Here is a 16,363-nt window from a genome sequence, read left to right as displayed (position 1 = left end):
ATCACTGCCAACCACAGATGAACTGTCATTCTCAACCACGTTTTCTCTAGAAGTAATAAACATTAGCTGTTAGTTTTCCCTAAGCAAAACACGCGTTTATTCTCGCCTCCGGAACCGTCTTCGAACTCTGGGATCTCGACTCGTTCCCACAATATTTACAATTACATTGTTTTGCTTTAAATGAACCAATAATAAAATATGATGGATTTTGACATAAGATCACAGCTCCTTTCTCAAATCATGCAAAAAAAAAGTAAAGCTTGCGTGCCAGCACGCCATCTCGCCAATTCCTAAAGTGCGTTCAGTGCGATCTTATCAAAAATTTAATTGCACAAGCTTATTCGCTTAGGAAGCAAGGAAAGAGAGTGGACCGATTTAGACACACGCTCGACATTCCATCTGGTGGCAATTGCATTTGCGTGCTTTCGGCGTTAAATGGGGTCGTTTTATTTTTGCCTTCCTCACTGAGGTAAGGCTATAATCCTGCTCTAAAATTGAACTTTTTATTTAAAGCTCGAAAACCCACCTTGATGTATACATATCGACTCAGAATCGAAAACTGAACAAATGTCTGTGTGTATGTGTGTGTGTATGTGTGTGTGTATGTTTGTGTGTATGTGTGTGTGTATGTGTGTGTGTATGTGACCAATAATGTCACGCAGTTTTCTCAGCACTGGCTGAACCGATTTTAACCAAACCAGTCGCATTCGACTTGGTTTAGGGTCCCATACGGTGCTATTGAATTGTTTGAAGTTTTGATAAGTAGTTCAAAAGTTATGTATAAAAATGTGTTTTCGCATATTTTCGGAAGTTGAATAAATGGCAGTAAACTGAACCAAACATCATCATGTTATACATCGTTGGTTAGGTAATTGAAAGACCTTTCCAACGAGTCCAAAACATTGATAATCTGGCTACCCTGTCTCGAGTTATACCCACTTAAGTGATATTTATGTACTTTTTTGTAGCCCGATCTCACTTAAATGCATGTAAACAATGTCCGGCTCCACCATCTGACCCGTCGTTAGTTAGGTAATCAAAAGACCTTTCCAACGAGTCTAAAACATTGAAGATCTGGCAACCCTGTCTTGAGTTATAACCACTTAAGTGATATTTATGTACTTTTTTGTAGCCGGATCTCACTTAAATGCATGTAAACAATGTCCGGATCCACCATCTGACCCGTCGTTAGTTAGGTAATCAAAAGACCTTTCCAACGAGTCTAAAACATTGCAGATCTGGCAACCCTGTCTCGAGTTCTGACCACTTAAGTGATATTTATGTACTTTTTTTGTAGCCGGATCTCACATAAATGTATGTAAACAACGTCCGGATCCATCATCCGATCCATTGTTGGTTAGGTAATCAAAAGAACTTTCCAACGAGTCTAAAACATTGAAGATCTGGCAACCCTGACTCGAGTTATGACCACTTAAGTGATATTTATGTACTTTTTTTGTAGCCGGATCTCACTTAAATGTATGTAAACAATGTCCGGATCCATCATCCGATCCATCTTTAGTAAGGTAATCAAAATACCTTTCCAATGAGTCCAAAACATTGACGATCTGGCAACCCTGACTCGAGTTATAACCACTTAAGTGATATTTATGTACTTTTTTGTAGCCGGAACTCACTTAAATGCATGTAAACAATGTCCGGATCCACCATCTGACCCATCGATAGTTAGGTCATCGAAAGACCTTTCCAGCGAGTCTAAATCATTGCAAATCTGGCAAACCTCTCTTGAGTTCTGACCACTTAATAATATTTATGTCCTTTTTTTGTAGCCGGATCTCACTTAAATGTATGTAAACAACGTCCGGATCCATCATCCGACCTATCGTTGATAAGGTAATCGAAAGACCTTTCCAGCGAGTCCACAACATTGAAGATCTGGCAACCCTGTCTCGAGTTATGACCACTTAAGAGATATTTATGTACTTTTTTGAAGCCGAATCTCACATAAATGTATGTAAACAATGTCCGGATCCACCATCCAACCCATCGTTGGTTAGGTAATCGAAAGACCCTTCCAACGAATCTAAAACATTGAAGATCTGCCAACTTTGTCTCGAGTTCTGACCACTTAAGTGATATTTACGTACTTTTTTTGTAGCCGGATCTCACTTAAATGTATGTAAACAATGTCCGGATCCATCATCAAACCCATCGTTGGTAAGGTAATCGAAAGACCTTTCCAACGTGTCTAAAACATTGAAGATCTAGCAACCCTGTCTCATGCTATGACCACTTAAGATGCGACTTATGAGCCCTTGAGTGATATGTGTGTTTTTTGTATTCCGGAATTTAACGAAATCAGACGAAAATTGTGTCCAAACCCATCATATCACTTATCACCAATTGTTGGAAAAGAGTGAGGAAGGCACCAACCACATAGGTGGATTAAGTTAGTTTTTTTCTCTCAGACCGGCTATTTTGGTGGGTTCATTTCAGCGGGATTACGTGTTGGATTGTTGAGTTTCAAATGGGCGTGTGATATATTAGAATGAATGAAGAAAACGATGCAGATTAATTATAACAACATATATTTTGATTTTTATCTTTCCTCAAAATGTTCATCTTTCGCTACAGCACTTCTTACATTTAAATATATAACTACAATTACATTAATACAGAGCATGTCATGTGTTGTTTTTTCTTTCTCTAAACTTTTTTATGCACTTTTGCACAATCCACTTTTGTGTTTTCTCTTTAATTTTCACTGCTTTAATACTTACATCCTTTGAGGGGTGTTTTTTGCAATTTATGACGAATTAATTTTGTTCTCTGCAAATTGACCAACAATAATTTTTCTTTTTTAAATCAATTATTTCTTGTAGCTGTTACTTTTTGTTTTTGATCTATGCACATTGATATAAATGTTAGGTAGAAAAAATAGGTATTCAGCACTTTTGTTATGTTTCTTAGCCACTCTTATCGTCTAGGGTGTCCAAAAGTTTCTTTTTTTTTGTTTTTCATTCTTTAAGCTGCTTTTTTAATGTTGTTTTTCTGTTTTAGTAACTTCTTATGCGCCGTTTATCTATGTTTTTATGTTTAACCTGTTTGCTATTTCGGTGTAGAAAAATAAACTCGGAAGGATTACGGTCACTAGGCTGGTAGTTATTTTTCTCTGTTCATGATACAAAATGTGTCCCTTAAAAGGAGCGATTTTTTATGCGTAAATTTGTCACTTTTTAACACCTTTTTGTAACACTACTCTGCGGCAAGCTGCGCTATCTTTGGTTGGTTCGACTAATTCCAGGCATTTTAAGTTTTTACGCGTGTTTTTTTTTCGTGCAAGCGTTGTTTTTTTCAAGCAAATTCCTCCGATTTTGATTTTGTTAAGCACTTTCGCTTTTTTTATGTCACTACTGGGGAGGGAAAAAAGCTCATGCTGTGAAAGGAATACTGACAATGTTTTGTTAAATTTTTGGAGTTATTTCTTCTTGTTTTTTGTTTTATCTAATCGTTTTTTAGGAGTGCGGCTCAGGCTGTGAACGCGTGCTCTCTCTCTCTTCCTAAAGTGTCTCTCATATAAACAACTATTATCATGGACGTTAAATACTGGCAGGACATAAAGATCGTTCATCGTCACACACACACACACAGGTCCCAAAGAGGGAGGAATGAGAGGAATTTTTTTTTAGGCATTCGATCCCCTTTAAGACTGTGAGTGTGTGTGTTTTGTGTTGGTTGGTTTTGTGAAGTGTTTTGAGTTTTGATTTTTCGACATTGAAATTAAAAAGAGATTTTTTGTTGATTTTGTACAGTTACTCGACTTTGCTTGTGATGATTGATGAGATGATATAAGAATAAAATAAGAATAAACAGAAATATTTAAACAAATTAATATTTGTTTTGAAAAACTTTAAATATATATGTATTGCTCTAAGTTCTAGAATGTCTATAAATTAGGAGCAAGTTAGTTTAGTGTTACATGTCGTTTCAATTTGGATTTGTTTGTCTATACCAAGAAAAAAATCTTAAAATTGTTGGCATTTTTGTAAAATTGGATAAAATTACATTCTTTGATCCAAATAAAGTCCACTTCCGGTTTTGGCAAAGAATCTATAATCCTGTTAGAAAAATGTACTTTTCATAAAAAAGTCCGTAGACCCACCTTCATTTATACATATCGACTAAGAATTGAAATCTGAACAAATGGCTGTCTGTATGTGTGTGTGTATGTATGTATGTATGTGACCTACAAACTTGTGCATGTTTCTCGGCACTGGCTGAACCGATTTGACCCAAACCGGTTGCATTCGACTTGGTTTAGAGTCCCATAGATCGAGTTTTATATAAATTGAAGTTAAGTAGTTCAAAAGTTATGCATACAAATGTGTCTTCTCATAAGTCGCGATGTTAGATAAATGGCAAGAAATTGAATCAAATTCCATCATGTTACACATCGTTAGATAGGACCAAAAAGACCTTTCCAACGAGTTCAAAACATGGAAGATCTGGCAACCCTGTCTCAAGTTATGACTACTTGAGTTATATATCTCCTTTATTTGTTTGTAAACAATCTCCAGATCGATCAACCCACCTTTTGATGAAAAGGTAATCGAGAGACCTCCTAAAGGAGTCTGTATCTGCCAACCCTGTTTATTTAATTATGTACTTTCCAAAGAATTATTATTCATATGAAAAAAAATATTTCCGGATCAATTTTTAGGAAGTAGTGAGAAAAGCATAAACCACATAGGTGGATTTAGTTAGTTTTTAAATAAAATGTGATTTTGGAAATTAAATCATGTAAATATGATAAATTTTGATTTTTTAAATTCTGTTGAGCTTTTTTCGAATAAGTTCTACAAGTTATTTTAAATAAAATTACAGTCTATAAATAAATAATGATTAAGCAAAAAAAGTATGACATAAAACCAACAACTCATTAGATTTGGTATGTCCTTACCATATGATAAAACACCACTGAAAGCCAAAATCATAACGAAAATACCGTCAACCGTCAACTGGGGCGAATCAGAACATTGGAAAGCGATGTCTAAATTTAGTTGCTCTGTGTCTGTTCTAACGGCACCCCAAATGAAGGCACGACATTTATCCTTTAAAGATCAGGGTTGAAATTTCATCCATTTTTCCAACAAGTGATATTTCAATCCTGACTTGTTGACGCAACTTAGTAAACTTGTGATGGATGATCGTGCTGTTTGTGATGATACAAATTTGATTTGATTGTTAAGCCCACAAATTTTAACACTAGCGCATTTTAGCTTGTTTTTTTCTTCATTTCTTTATTTGTCATGACATTTAAAACTGGATGTCCTCTGTGCTATGTACAAAACGATACAAATTACAAAAATATCTCTCTTTCACCTTTTTTTTGGTTAATTTTTGATTCCATTCCTGTACCTGCTACAAACGCTTCATTTTGATTTTTTCGAGTCGCCTACGTTGTTAAATATTTAAAAAAAAGATTTGCCATTTCCCTCTTCGTTTGCGTTGGTTTATTGTGCCAATCGACCATTTGAGATCGATTTCCAATCCCGCACGAGAGCATTTATTTTACCCTTTTGATTTATATTACTTTTTTGAGTGCTTCGATTTTTTTTTCGCTCTCCTCGGCTCGGACATGAATGATTAAAACACGGTCATCAAAATTTATGCTTCCGTTGAAATTAAGAGTGATTTTTTAACACCGATTCTTTTTTTTTCTGCTTAAATTTCACTTACGTATAATTTTTTACTCCTCTTTTCCCGCTTTTTTTTTTAAATAAAGTTTAACCGGCGTTCAATTCCTGCTCTTCCTCCTCCGCCTCCTATCATCGGTTGAACAGAAAGTCAATGTACGTATGTTGGGTTTTGTGGGTTTGGGAGTCGTGGCCGTCGTTTGAGGCCGGCCAGCAGCGCCGAATAACGGCAAAGTGGGTCGTCTGGAACTGGTTCGCGTGCTGGTCACCCCGCTCGAGTGTCCCCGTCAGGCAGTAGCCCATGTTGTAGTCCGCCAGCGTGATGTTTGAGGACAGGTACAGCTGTAAAAGGAGAGGAAAAGAGAGAAAGGAAGAAGTTTAGAATATTTTACTCTACAGAAATTTTGATTTTAGGTTTGACGGTTTAAGGCATCGTGGCGATTGTCCACGATTCATACAAAACAAGATTTTTTATGTATGGAAAACTGTCCACGACTGCTTAACCCTCTAACGCCCAGAGCTGTTTGCTTATCGTAAAAATAGTAAATGGTTTAATTTTGGTACAATAATGCAGGAAATACTTTACTTTGACCCACAAACATCGAATTGGGGCAAAAAAGTAGAATTTGAAGTGGTGCACCAGAGCACCATCAGGAAGATGAGCAACTTTTTTTTTAAACCACAAAATCTCGTTTTCTTCAAATCTATTGGTTCATTTGTTTGAAAACGCTTCGAAATATGTTAAAAACTACTAATTCTTTGCTGTAAGACCATATTTCTGAAGTATTAACTACAAATTCTAAAATCTCTACATTTTCAGGTTTCTTTGATTGGCTCATTCAAAACCCACAAACAACCATTTTCATGAAAAATGAGGAAAATAATAAAACTATCGGTCTAATAACAATGTTTTGTCTTGTTTATGAATAGTCGAATCGTTTATAAACTTTTGTTTTGATAAAAATAAGCTTTTTCTGTAATTTAGAAAAAAGTGCTCCTGAACATTTAGTTGCTCATATGCCTAGGTGGTGCTCTGGTGCACCAAGTGAAAAAGGTTGAAAAACACTTAAGACCGGTCCAAACTCACAATGTTATTCACAAGGGTTCTTGTCCAAGGTTCAAATGATAGCAAAACATTTTTTGTTTCATAAAATTTTGTGTTTGGTAATTTTTACGGGCTTTCGAAAACAAGTCTTATTTATTTCCCTAAAATTGGCACATTTTTGTTTACATTTCACACTGTAACTTTGCTGGTGCTTAACCAAATTTGATGAAATTTGGGGAGATGTTAGTATACATTTTACATGAACACCAGCAATTTGAAGCATCATGAAATGTTGTGTCAGTTCCGAGATAATTGAGTTCAAAGTTTTGGTGCTCTGGAGTAACCATGGGCGGGAGAGGGTTAAAAAATGAAGTTTTGCAATGAGTTGCTTCCCTTAAATCGGATTGTTTCAGTTCAATATTTGTAATTTGCTTTCAAGTTAAGTGTCAAACTCTAAAACAGCCTCGGAAAGTATGACTTTTCGTTATAAGTGCTGAAAAGTCATACATATTAGTCATACGTTATATATGGAATATGGACCGTTTGCCATAGGAGAATGGCAAAAAGTAAGTAGTTTCACAACGGAATCGCAAAAGATAGTTTTCAAGCCTTTGCAAGTTTTCGTTATTTTCGTTATTCTCTAGTATTTTGCATACATTTTTAGAGATTTTATTTTTATTTTAAACTTATCAATTCGGAAGAAACTTTGACCCTGCATTCTCCATATCAAACGAAGACATTTTGCATCGTGAGTTTAAGGTTTCATAGAATTCTGCAGCACTAGCATGTTAATATTCGAAAAGCTGTAACTTGGGAAGCAATTGCCTGCTTGATTTGGTGTCTTCGGAAAAGTATTTTATTTTGAAATATATTTAAAATATTTTTTTTAGCATTGGTGTCTACCCGTAGCTGCTACTTCGTTATTGACCAGGACCCCCAAAAATTGCTCCGTGGACCACAGGTGAAAAGTAGGAACCAATCATCACCCCTTCGCAATTTGAAAGGTCCCTATCATGCTGATCAATACCGACGCCGGCTACGACCAGTGGTAAGACACGGAGAAGTGGATGAAAATGTTAGTCCGATACTTGAGTGATGGGACCGCTAAATCGGCTGCGTCTCCAACAAAGTATCACATGAGTTTTATGGGTTAGTAAGATGGGTATGAGGTCAGGATTCACTGTGGTAGGTGATGCGACCATAATCAATTTGTTTATCGGTTGAAATTTTAAAAATCTTAGGCAGCCGGCTGCGGAAAGATAGCTATCTAGGGATTTAAATATAGTATTAATTCGACCGCGATTCTCCAGAAATTCTCCGTCGGCGTGCCTTCCGATCAACGGTGATGTAGGAAGGGCTTCATTCATTAAAATTATTTTATATCATAAGCCTTAAAACATATTCGTTGACGTGCCTTCCAATCCTCGATGATATGGAAAGGACTTAATCCAGCAATCCGATAAAAATATTTTCAGACATAGGCTCTTTGGTCCAGACACGATCAAAACGCCATTTTAAGTTTTCATACGACTTTTTCAATAGTTAAGATAGATTTTTGGAACTTCTTACTATTTTTCTCAAATAGCCAAACTCATCACCTTTCTTTTGAGTCTAAGACAGCTAAAATCGCATGAAATGGCGCGGTGATATGATTTTTTGAAAAATGTGATTTTTGCGAAAAATGACGAAAATTGCCATTTTTCGAACCACCCTAGCAAGATGTAGGTCACCCTAATGGCCAAACAAAAAAATACGGGTCTAATTATTTTGGCCGAGGAACCCCCAGAAAAATTTTGAGCCCAATTGGAGAACTTTTTTTTTCGGTTTAGGCTCTTTTCAAATGGAATTGCTGTATATTAATTTTTTTGGTACTTAAATATCACTTAAATGGTCATAACTTGAGACAGGGTTGCCAGATCTTCAATGTTTGGGCCTCGTTTGGAAGGTCTTTCGATTACCATGATGATATTGGACTCGATTTCTTGCCATTTATCTATGCAAAAATAAAAGCATTCATAACTTTTGAACTTTTTATAGAAGCTTGAGCAATTCAATAGTGATCTATGCAGGGTTGCCAGAATGCCAGATTTTTCAAGTGTCTGCCAGATTAAATTTTTCCATTATCTGTGCCAGATTTTGACAGATTTTTCATTCTATACCAATTTGGAACATCTTTTTGATTATTGAAAATCGAAAAATTTACCATTTTTGTATTGCAGAGTTTTTTTTAAATTTGAATGGAACTGCCTTAAGCGGTATACGCACTTCGGAAGGAACCGGTCAAGAAAAAAATCAAATGGGCAGCAGCGGTAGCGCAAGCAAGTCAGAGAGGGTGAAGAAAAGCCCCAAGAAACCACTCCCTCTCCTTTGTTCTGCTGTTCGTAAAGCAGTTTCTTGACCCCTTTCCTTCCGTTCTGCATACTAGCCCTTAGAATAAACGAATCCGAATTTGCTTATTGGAACGACTCACAGCAGTCAAGGGCACAACACTACGTGGTCGTTAATCGACTAACAAAACGGTTGAAATGTAAACATTAGTTTGACAAACTCGTTTTGACGTTTGAGTGCTTTTTCATTCGAATACGTTCGAATTAGCGTGCATTCAAAGTATGAAATATAAATTCAATCTTTTGAGGCCGAAAACTAATCAAACCATCAGAATTTTACAAGTTGAATTAATTCATATCCATATTCATTATTCCACACATATAATTCGTCGGTTGTGTACTATCTTGTGACAACGACCATCGAGTTTACCTTCAAATATTTACAAAACTATACATGATGGAGTCGAATTTTTTGAAGCAATCGTTTCGTATACTATCGTTAAACAAACGCTCCAAGTTTCAACTAATTTGGAAACACCATTTTAAAGATACAGTAAATAATGTAAACAAAAATCTGAAAAGCACGTGTTACAAGTGTGTCTTGAAGGTAAAAATGTACTACGTTACGTGTCACGATATGTATGACGTGTCACAAGTGTGCAAGATTATTTCGATTAGAAATTGATGTATGTCACAAACATGTATAGCAATATCCGGGAAAAGGAAGAGAATTTCTAAAGTCGGGTTAAAGCACCTTGAAGAGCTTGTTGTGTTTATCAGAAAGTCACCATTAAGGGGTTACATAGATGTAAATCGACAAAAAAGTCAGAGGTTGTTGTGAGCACACTTTTAATTTAATTTAAAATCTGTTATCTGTTATCTATTAAAGTAAACATTATCAAAACAAATTTGCAGACATTTGGTTGTATCATTGCCGAGATATAGCTATTTGAAGTTAGCAGTTTCAAAAAACGGGTGGGAATATTCATGAAACTTTCAGGAGTGATTGAAAATCATCTTTTTAGTAGATTCAATAAATTTTATGTTGTGGTTTGTTTGAGCGTTTTAGCAGAATGCATTACTGTGAATACAAAGAGACGAGTTGTTCGTTTTAATTCCGTTATATATTTTTAATATCTTGACAGATACGTATTTTGTCTACTACATGCAGACTTCATCAGTGTTCTGTTCTCGATGATTTTTGTCGGTCCTTGGCGTTTTTTTTGCAATTTTTACCTGGCCACCCATGATGTATCGGTTCAGCCAGTGCTGAGAAAATTCAGTAACATTATTGGAAACACAGGCAGGCAGAAAGACAGACATTAGTTCAGTTTTCGATTCTGAGTCGATAAGTATACATGAAGGTGGATGTACGAACTTTCAATGAATTAAGTTAGTTCAATTTTAGAAAAAACCTGCTCCGTGGCCTAATGGTTACGACTTCTACCTCACAAGCAGAAGGTTCAGGGATCAAATCCCGGTCGGTTCCTTTGAAATTTGGAATCAGGAATTTGAACTTTGAATATGAGCATGAGCATGAGAGACCACCCATGGTTGTCCTTCTCCGTTGCTGAACAGAACCGTAATATCCTTTCAGCACTACTGATCATAGGCTTCGACTATCAAGTGGTATTTCCCTTATCAACAGCATGTATGAATGCGCTGAAAAGATAAAACACCATGATTGCCAAAGCAAGATCAGTTGCGAATAGGTAACAGTCATTGGCCACCAACGGCGCCCGCCATGTCAGTTTGTAGATCTCGATTTTAAGGGACGGGAATGTTAGTTAGCGCAGGTTGCTACTAGGGCAGCTGATTTACTCTGTGCTTACACCCCACAAGTGCCAGGAACCTGAAAATTTATTAGTAGGATAGGGTGTTTGGTCAGGATTCATCATAGAAGATGATGATGCGACCCAAAATCATAGTGTTTGTTGAAAGGTATTATATTTTATTCTCAAGGCAAACAATCGGATGCTGCGGATGATTTCCCGTTTAACTGTTGTTAAATTTTTAATGAAATGGTTTAATCTTAGACAGCCGGCTGTGGAAAGATAAAACCAAATAATATTTATTTATAGTATGAGGTGTTAAACGCAATGCTGCAATGATAGCGTAGTCTAATTTTTAATTATATAATCATTTAGTTCATGAATTTGTTACGGAATAGACGCGACGAACTCAATCATCAAGTGCCTTCCGATCTTCTTTCTGTTAGCTAGATAAGGTATTGATTTTCGTTGCCTCTCGAGCTACGATGCTATGGAGAGGGCTTAACACACAAACAACCGACGTCGAGCCCTCCGAGCTACGGAGCTATGGGAAGGTCTTTTCAACACAAAAAAGGCTAGCGCACCACACGACGTTCTTGATGAATCAAAATAATTTTGTTACGCGATAAACCTAACGAACTCGGATCGTTTTTATCGAAAACTATATCACAATTCACGACAAAAATGCGAAACAAAAGGCACACACAAAAAAAATCACTTTTCACTCCGAATATTTTTTACGACCACGCGCTCCCTTTGCCAATTATGCACTGATGACGCTGCATTTTCAGAGGGTAATCTTCTCCTCGCAACGCACAATTCACGACAAAAATGCGAAACAAAAGGCACACACAAAAAAAAATACTTTTCACTCCGAATATTTTTTTACGACACTCTGGAATCAGGAATTTGAACTTTGAATATGAACAAAAACGAAAATGAACGAGGCGGGATTCGAACTCCCGCCTTAGGTTTGGTGGTCTGGGACGCTAAGCAGTCGGCCATCATAAGGTTTACATTCTTGTAGTGAAATTGATCCGTAGTGTTGAAACATGTTATCTTCTCATATTAAATACGCGCTGATCCCTGATTTGCCTGACGGGATTGGAAGTCTAAATATAGATCGAGTTTCCTTCAGATGCTTGCTTCTATGTTTCGGCGGGGCCGAACAATGCCCAGCGACCTCGGAATTGGACCGCAAGGAGCTCTGTCATTCTGAAACGGGTCGTTGGAAGCAGCGCGAGGGCTATCACCACCTAATACCCGGGACTGAGATAAGTTGTATCAGCATTCGGCATATACAAAGTCTGATACAAACTATACTTTCCCATAATATCGCTACCGGTTAGCGGGTATTGGATTGGAACACACACACACACATTAAGTTAGTTTAATTTTAGAGCAGATTTATAGCTTGGTTCATATTTGGAGTAAAGTGATCTTTTGAAAAGAAGCTTCATAGATGTAAAATTATACTCAATCCATTCTTCATTCATGAACCTCTCGCTCTAACTTCACCACAGATAATTCGACTCCTTTTTATCTGACAAATATGGCCTTCTTTATACCCAAAACGGGTGGTAGTTCGGAAAGCAGCATGATAGCTTCCTCATAACCATCAGCATTATGAGGGGGCTTCAAAGCGTCATGTTCCGGCTGCTGATGTGGCTGCGGTGTGATGGTACCCAACCGGGTTTACGCCACCATGCCACGCATCTTCCGGAACACATCTGGTGTTAAGGTGAGCTTGGGAGTAAGGGTTAAAAAAAAAACGCCGATTGAAACTGAGACTGTCTCGGTTGGATAGGGTGACTGTTTTAATGCAGGTTTGGAAATGTTTATAATTTGTCCGTATGATTAATAAACTCAAATTGTACTACATGACAATAACAGATATTTTCATCATTCAAATTCAACTGGACCACCCTCGTGAAACACGATATGGATCTCCACGACGTCTTTCTTCGAAAACTCTCACCAGGCCCATAAATTGCACAAATGGGAGCTCCCAGAAAGGTGAAGAAAAATCTTCATTTTTTTTTGCTAACTCAAAAGAGGAGACCCCGCCCCGGAAGGAGTTTCAAATGGCGACGGCTGCTGAAATATTACCCGTGCACGATGATGTTAGATTTTATTAAAGAGCTCCTCTTTCAGCGACCCAGATCGACCGTGGAAAGGGAGACGAAATCTTCTTTTGTGAAAAGCGAGTCGAGTCGAGTCGTTTGAACCCGACCATATCAAAGGAAAATTTCCCGCCTTTCTCCCCCACGTGTGCATTCACGCACGATCTATTCACGGGGCTGGTGAACGCGAAGGCCGACACGATGACGGATCGTTTGAGACCTGCAATTCGTGGGTTTCGTTCTTTCAACCAAAAAAAGAATGCTGACTTTATGAGCCTGATTTGGTTGGCCGCAAATCCGACAAGAATTGATTCCGACATCAAACGATAACGAGCTTTTGAAGTGGGATTTTGGAACGGTCTGTTAGTTTTCTGATTGAGAATGCACTTGGTTGGTTAAGGTGAAGCCGTCCAGCACTTTCACGTCGAATTTCAGCTCCAAAATGAATCAGCATAAGCCAGGTGTAATCTACAAAAAAAGGAAATCCAAGTCCAAGTCCAAGTCCAAGTCCAAGTCCAAGTCCAAGTCCAAGTCCAAGTCCAAGTCCAAGTCCAAGTCCAAGTCCAAGTCCAAGTCCAAGTCCAAGTCCAAGTCCAAGTCCAAGTCCAAGTCCAAGTCCAAGTCCAAGTCCAAGTCCAAGTCCAAGTCCAAGTCCAAGTCCAAGTCCAAGTCCAAGTCCAAGTCCAAGTCCAAGTCCAAGTCCAAGTCCAAATCCAAGTCCAAGTCCAAGTCCAAGTCCAAGTCCAAGTCCAAGTCATTCATTTCATTCATTTCATTCATTTCATTCATTTCATTCATTTCATTCATTTCATTTATTTCATTCATTTCATTCATTTCATTCATTTCATTCATTTCATTCATTTCATTCATTTCATTCATTTCATTCATTTCATTCATTTCATTCATTTCATTCATTTCATTCATTTCATTCATTTCATTCATTTCATTCATTTCATTCATTTCATTCATTTCATGCATTTCATTCATTTCGTTCATTTCATTCATTTCATTCATTTCATTCATTTCATTCATTTCATTCATTTCATTCATTTCATTCATTTCATTCATTTCATTCATTTCATTCATTTCATTCATTTCATTCATTTCATTCATTTCATTCATTTCATTCATTTCATTCATTTCATTCATTTCATTCATTTCATTCATTTCATTCATTTCATTCATTTCATTCATTTCATTCATTTCATTCATTTCATTCATTTCATTCATTTCATTCATTTCATTCATTTCATTCATTTCATTCATTTCATTCATTTCATTCATTTCATTCATTTCATTCATTTCATTCATTTCATTCATTTCATTCATTTCATTCATTTCATTCATTTCATTCATTTCATTCATTTCATTCATTTCATTCATTTCATTCATTTCATTCATTTCATTCATTTCATTCATTTCATTCATTTCATTCATTTCATTCATTTCATTCATTTCATTCATTTCATTCATTTCATTCATTTCATTCATTTCATTCATTTCATTAATTTCATTCATTTCATTCATTTCATTCATTTCATTCATTTCATTAATTTCATTAATTTCATTCATTTCATTCATTTCATTCATTTCATTCATTTCATTCATTTCATTCATTTCATTCATTTCATTCATTTCATTCATTTCATTCATTTCATTCATTTCATTCATTTCATTCATTTCATTCATTTCATTCATTTCATTCATTTCATTCATTTCATTCATTTCATTCATTTCATTCATTTCATTCAACGAAAGTTAGTTTTTTTTCATTCTATTAAACACAAGCACAAACAAGGCTTTAAGTTCGTGATTTTAGACGCTGATTATGATTTTCAATGCAGAAAAATGCATTTCAGAATGTTTGCAGTTAAATAAAAAAATGTTTTAAGTTTTTTTGAAAAAATAATTTTTGATGCCGTCTGATTTTTTGGACTAATTTGGAAGAGATACGATAATACGGTGGGTCTCGTGGCGCAGGGGTAGCGGCTTCGGCTGCCGATCCCGATGATGCTATGAGACGCGGGTTCGATTCCCGCCTTATCCACTGAGCTTCTATCGGATGGTGAAGTAAAACGTCGGTCCCGGTTTCTCCTGTCTCGTCAGAGGCGCTGGAGCAGAAATCCCACGTTAGAGGAAGGCCATGCCCCGGGGGGCGTAGTGCCAATAGTTTCGTTTTACGATAATACGGATTTTGGGTAATTTATTTTCCTTGTTTTGACTTAATTAAGAATTGTGTATTTTTTTTATTATTTTAACTTATTTTTTAAATTTTGTACAACTTTTCCAAAGACATAAAATCAATCATAAAATTCCTCCAAAAATTACAGATTTTCTAATATTTAGGGGAGTGTGGGGTAATTTGGACACCCTAAGGAAATTGCTCTGCCACGGGCTGTATGGATATTTTAAAGGAATGTGAATGAAACCAGAGGATAACAGAGATCATATTCGATGGAAAAATTTCATTCATTTCGATAAATTTTGATGAAAAACTCATTTTTATCGCAAAAATTAAAAGGTGTCCAAATTACCCCCACATTTTTGTGTGGGGGTAATATGAACACCCCTATGGGGTAATTTGGACATGCCTTGTGGGGTAATTTGGACATGCCTTGTGGGGTAATATGGACACCTTTTGTGGGGTAATTTGGACACATGTGGATGAATAAGTTTAACATTTGATGTTTTGAGCATGATTTTTAACCTTCAACCTGGTTTTGTGATTGCTCTATGTTTTTAAGTTTTTTTTTTGCTCACAATATTTTATCAGAGTTTTGAATCATGATTTTGTGATAGAACTATAATTCAAAAGGAAGAAAACAAATAGTTCAGTGTAGTTACATAATTAAATCATTTATCAATTTTGATTAGAACATTGATTCTGGATTAGGCACAAGTTTAGCTTTTAGTGATTAAGGTATCGTTTAGATTTATCTAAATCAATCTTTATATAGAACTTATTAACCTGAAACCATTATTTTTTTTAGTTTTACATTCCGTAGCCCTTCAAATTTAAATATTATTGAAAACCAGCATAGAAATTAGAAATTTCAAAGAAATTAATTAAAAACATTAGAGTCTAGTTGAACGCCCAATGTGCATTAATCAGATTTTCATCCATTCAAATATTGAAATTTTTTTATCTAAATTAAAAAATAGGGGTTTTTTGAAAGATCTTATTGCTCACATTCCGATCTGACATTTTAAATCCCTCTAAATTTATCTAAATCCATTTAAAAACTCAACCAACCATGAAAGATACTTTTTGTTTGCCTGACAGGTAGACTTTCAGGTATGTCCAAATTACCCCACAAGCTATGTCCAAATTACCCCCATAGCATGTTTTATCAAAAATGGCAATTTTTGATGATAAAAATGGATAAAATGCACAATATTTATACGTACATACCTCAGGCATCGTTCAAACAACCCTCTT

General features: G+C 36.2%; 1 protein-coding gene across 2 annotated transcripts in view; it reads right to left on the bottom strand.

Moving 5' to 3' along the window:
- Positions 1–4,954: 4,954 nt before the first annotated feature.
- The window catches only part of LOC120425007 (uncharacterized), a 157,116-nt gene continuing 145,707 nt past the window's right edge, over positions 4,955–16,363 (bottom strand). For both annotated transcript variants that reach the window (XM_052708584.1, XM_039589382.2), the window contains one exon: positions 4,955–5,999. In XM_052708584.1, coding sequence (XP_052564544.1) covers positions 5,790–5,999 — 210 coding nt within the window. In that variant the 3' untranslated portion in view covers positions 4,955–5,789. The remainder of the gene's footprint in view (positions 6,000–16,363) is intronic.

Source organism: Culex pipiens, chromosome 2 (genome assembly GCF_016801865.2).
Source record: "Culex pipiens pallens isolate TS chromosome 2, TS_CPP_V2, whole genome shotgun sequence".
Lineage (NCBI taxonomy): Eukaryota > Metazoa > Arthropoda > Insecta > Diptera > Culicidae > Culex > Culex pipiens.
The sequence above is the reverse complement of the archived record's forward strand: the minus strand, read 5'-3'. Positions and strand labels throughout refer to the sequence as shown.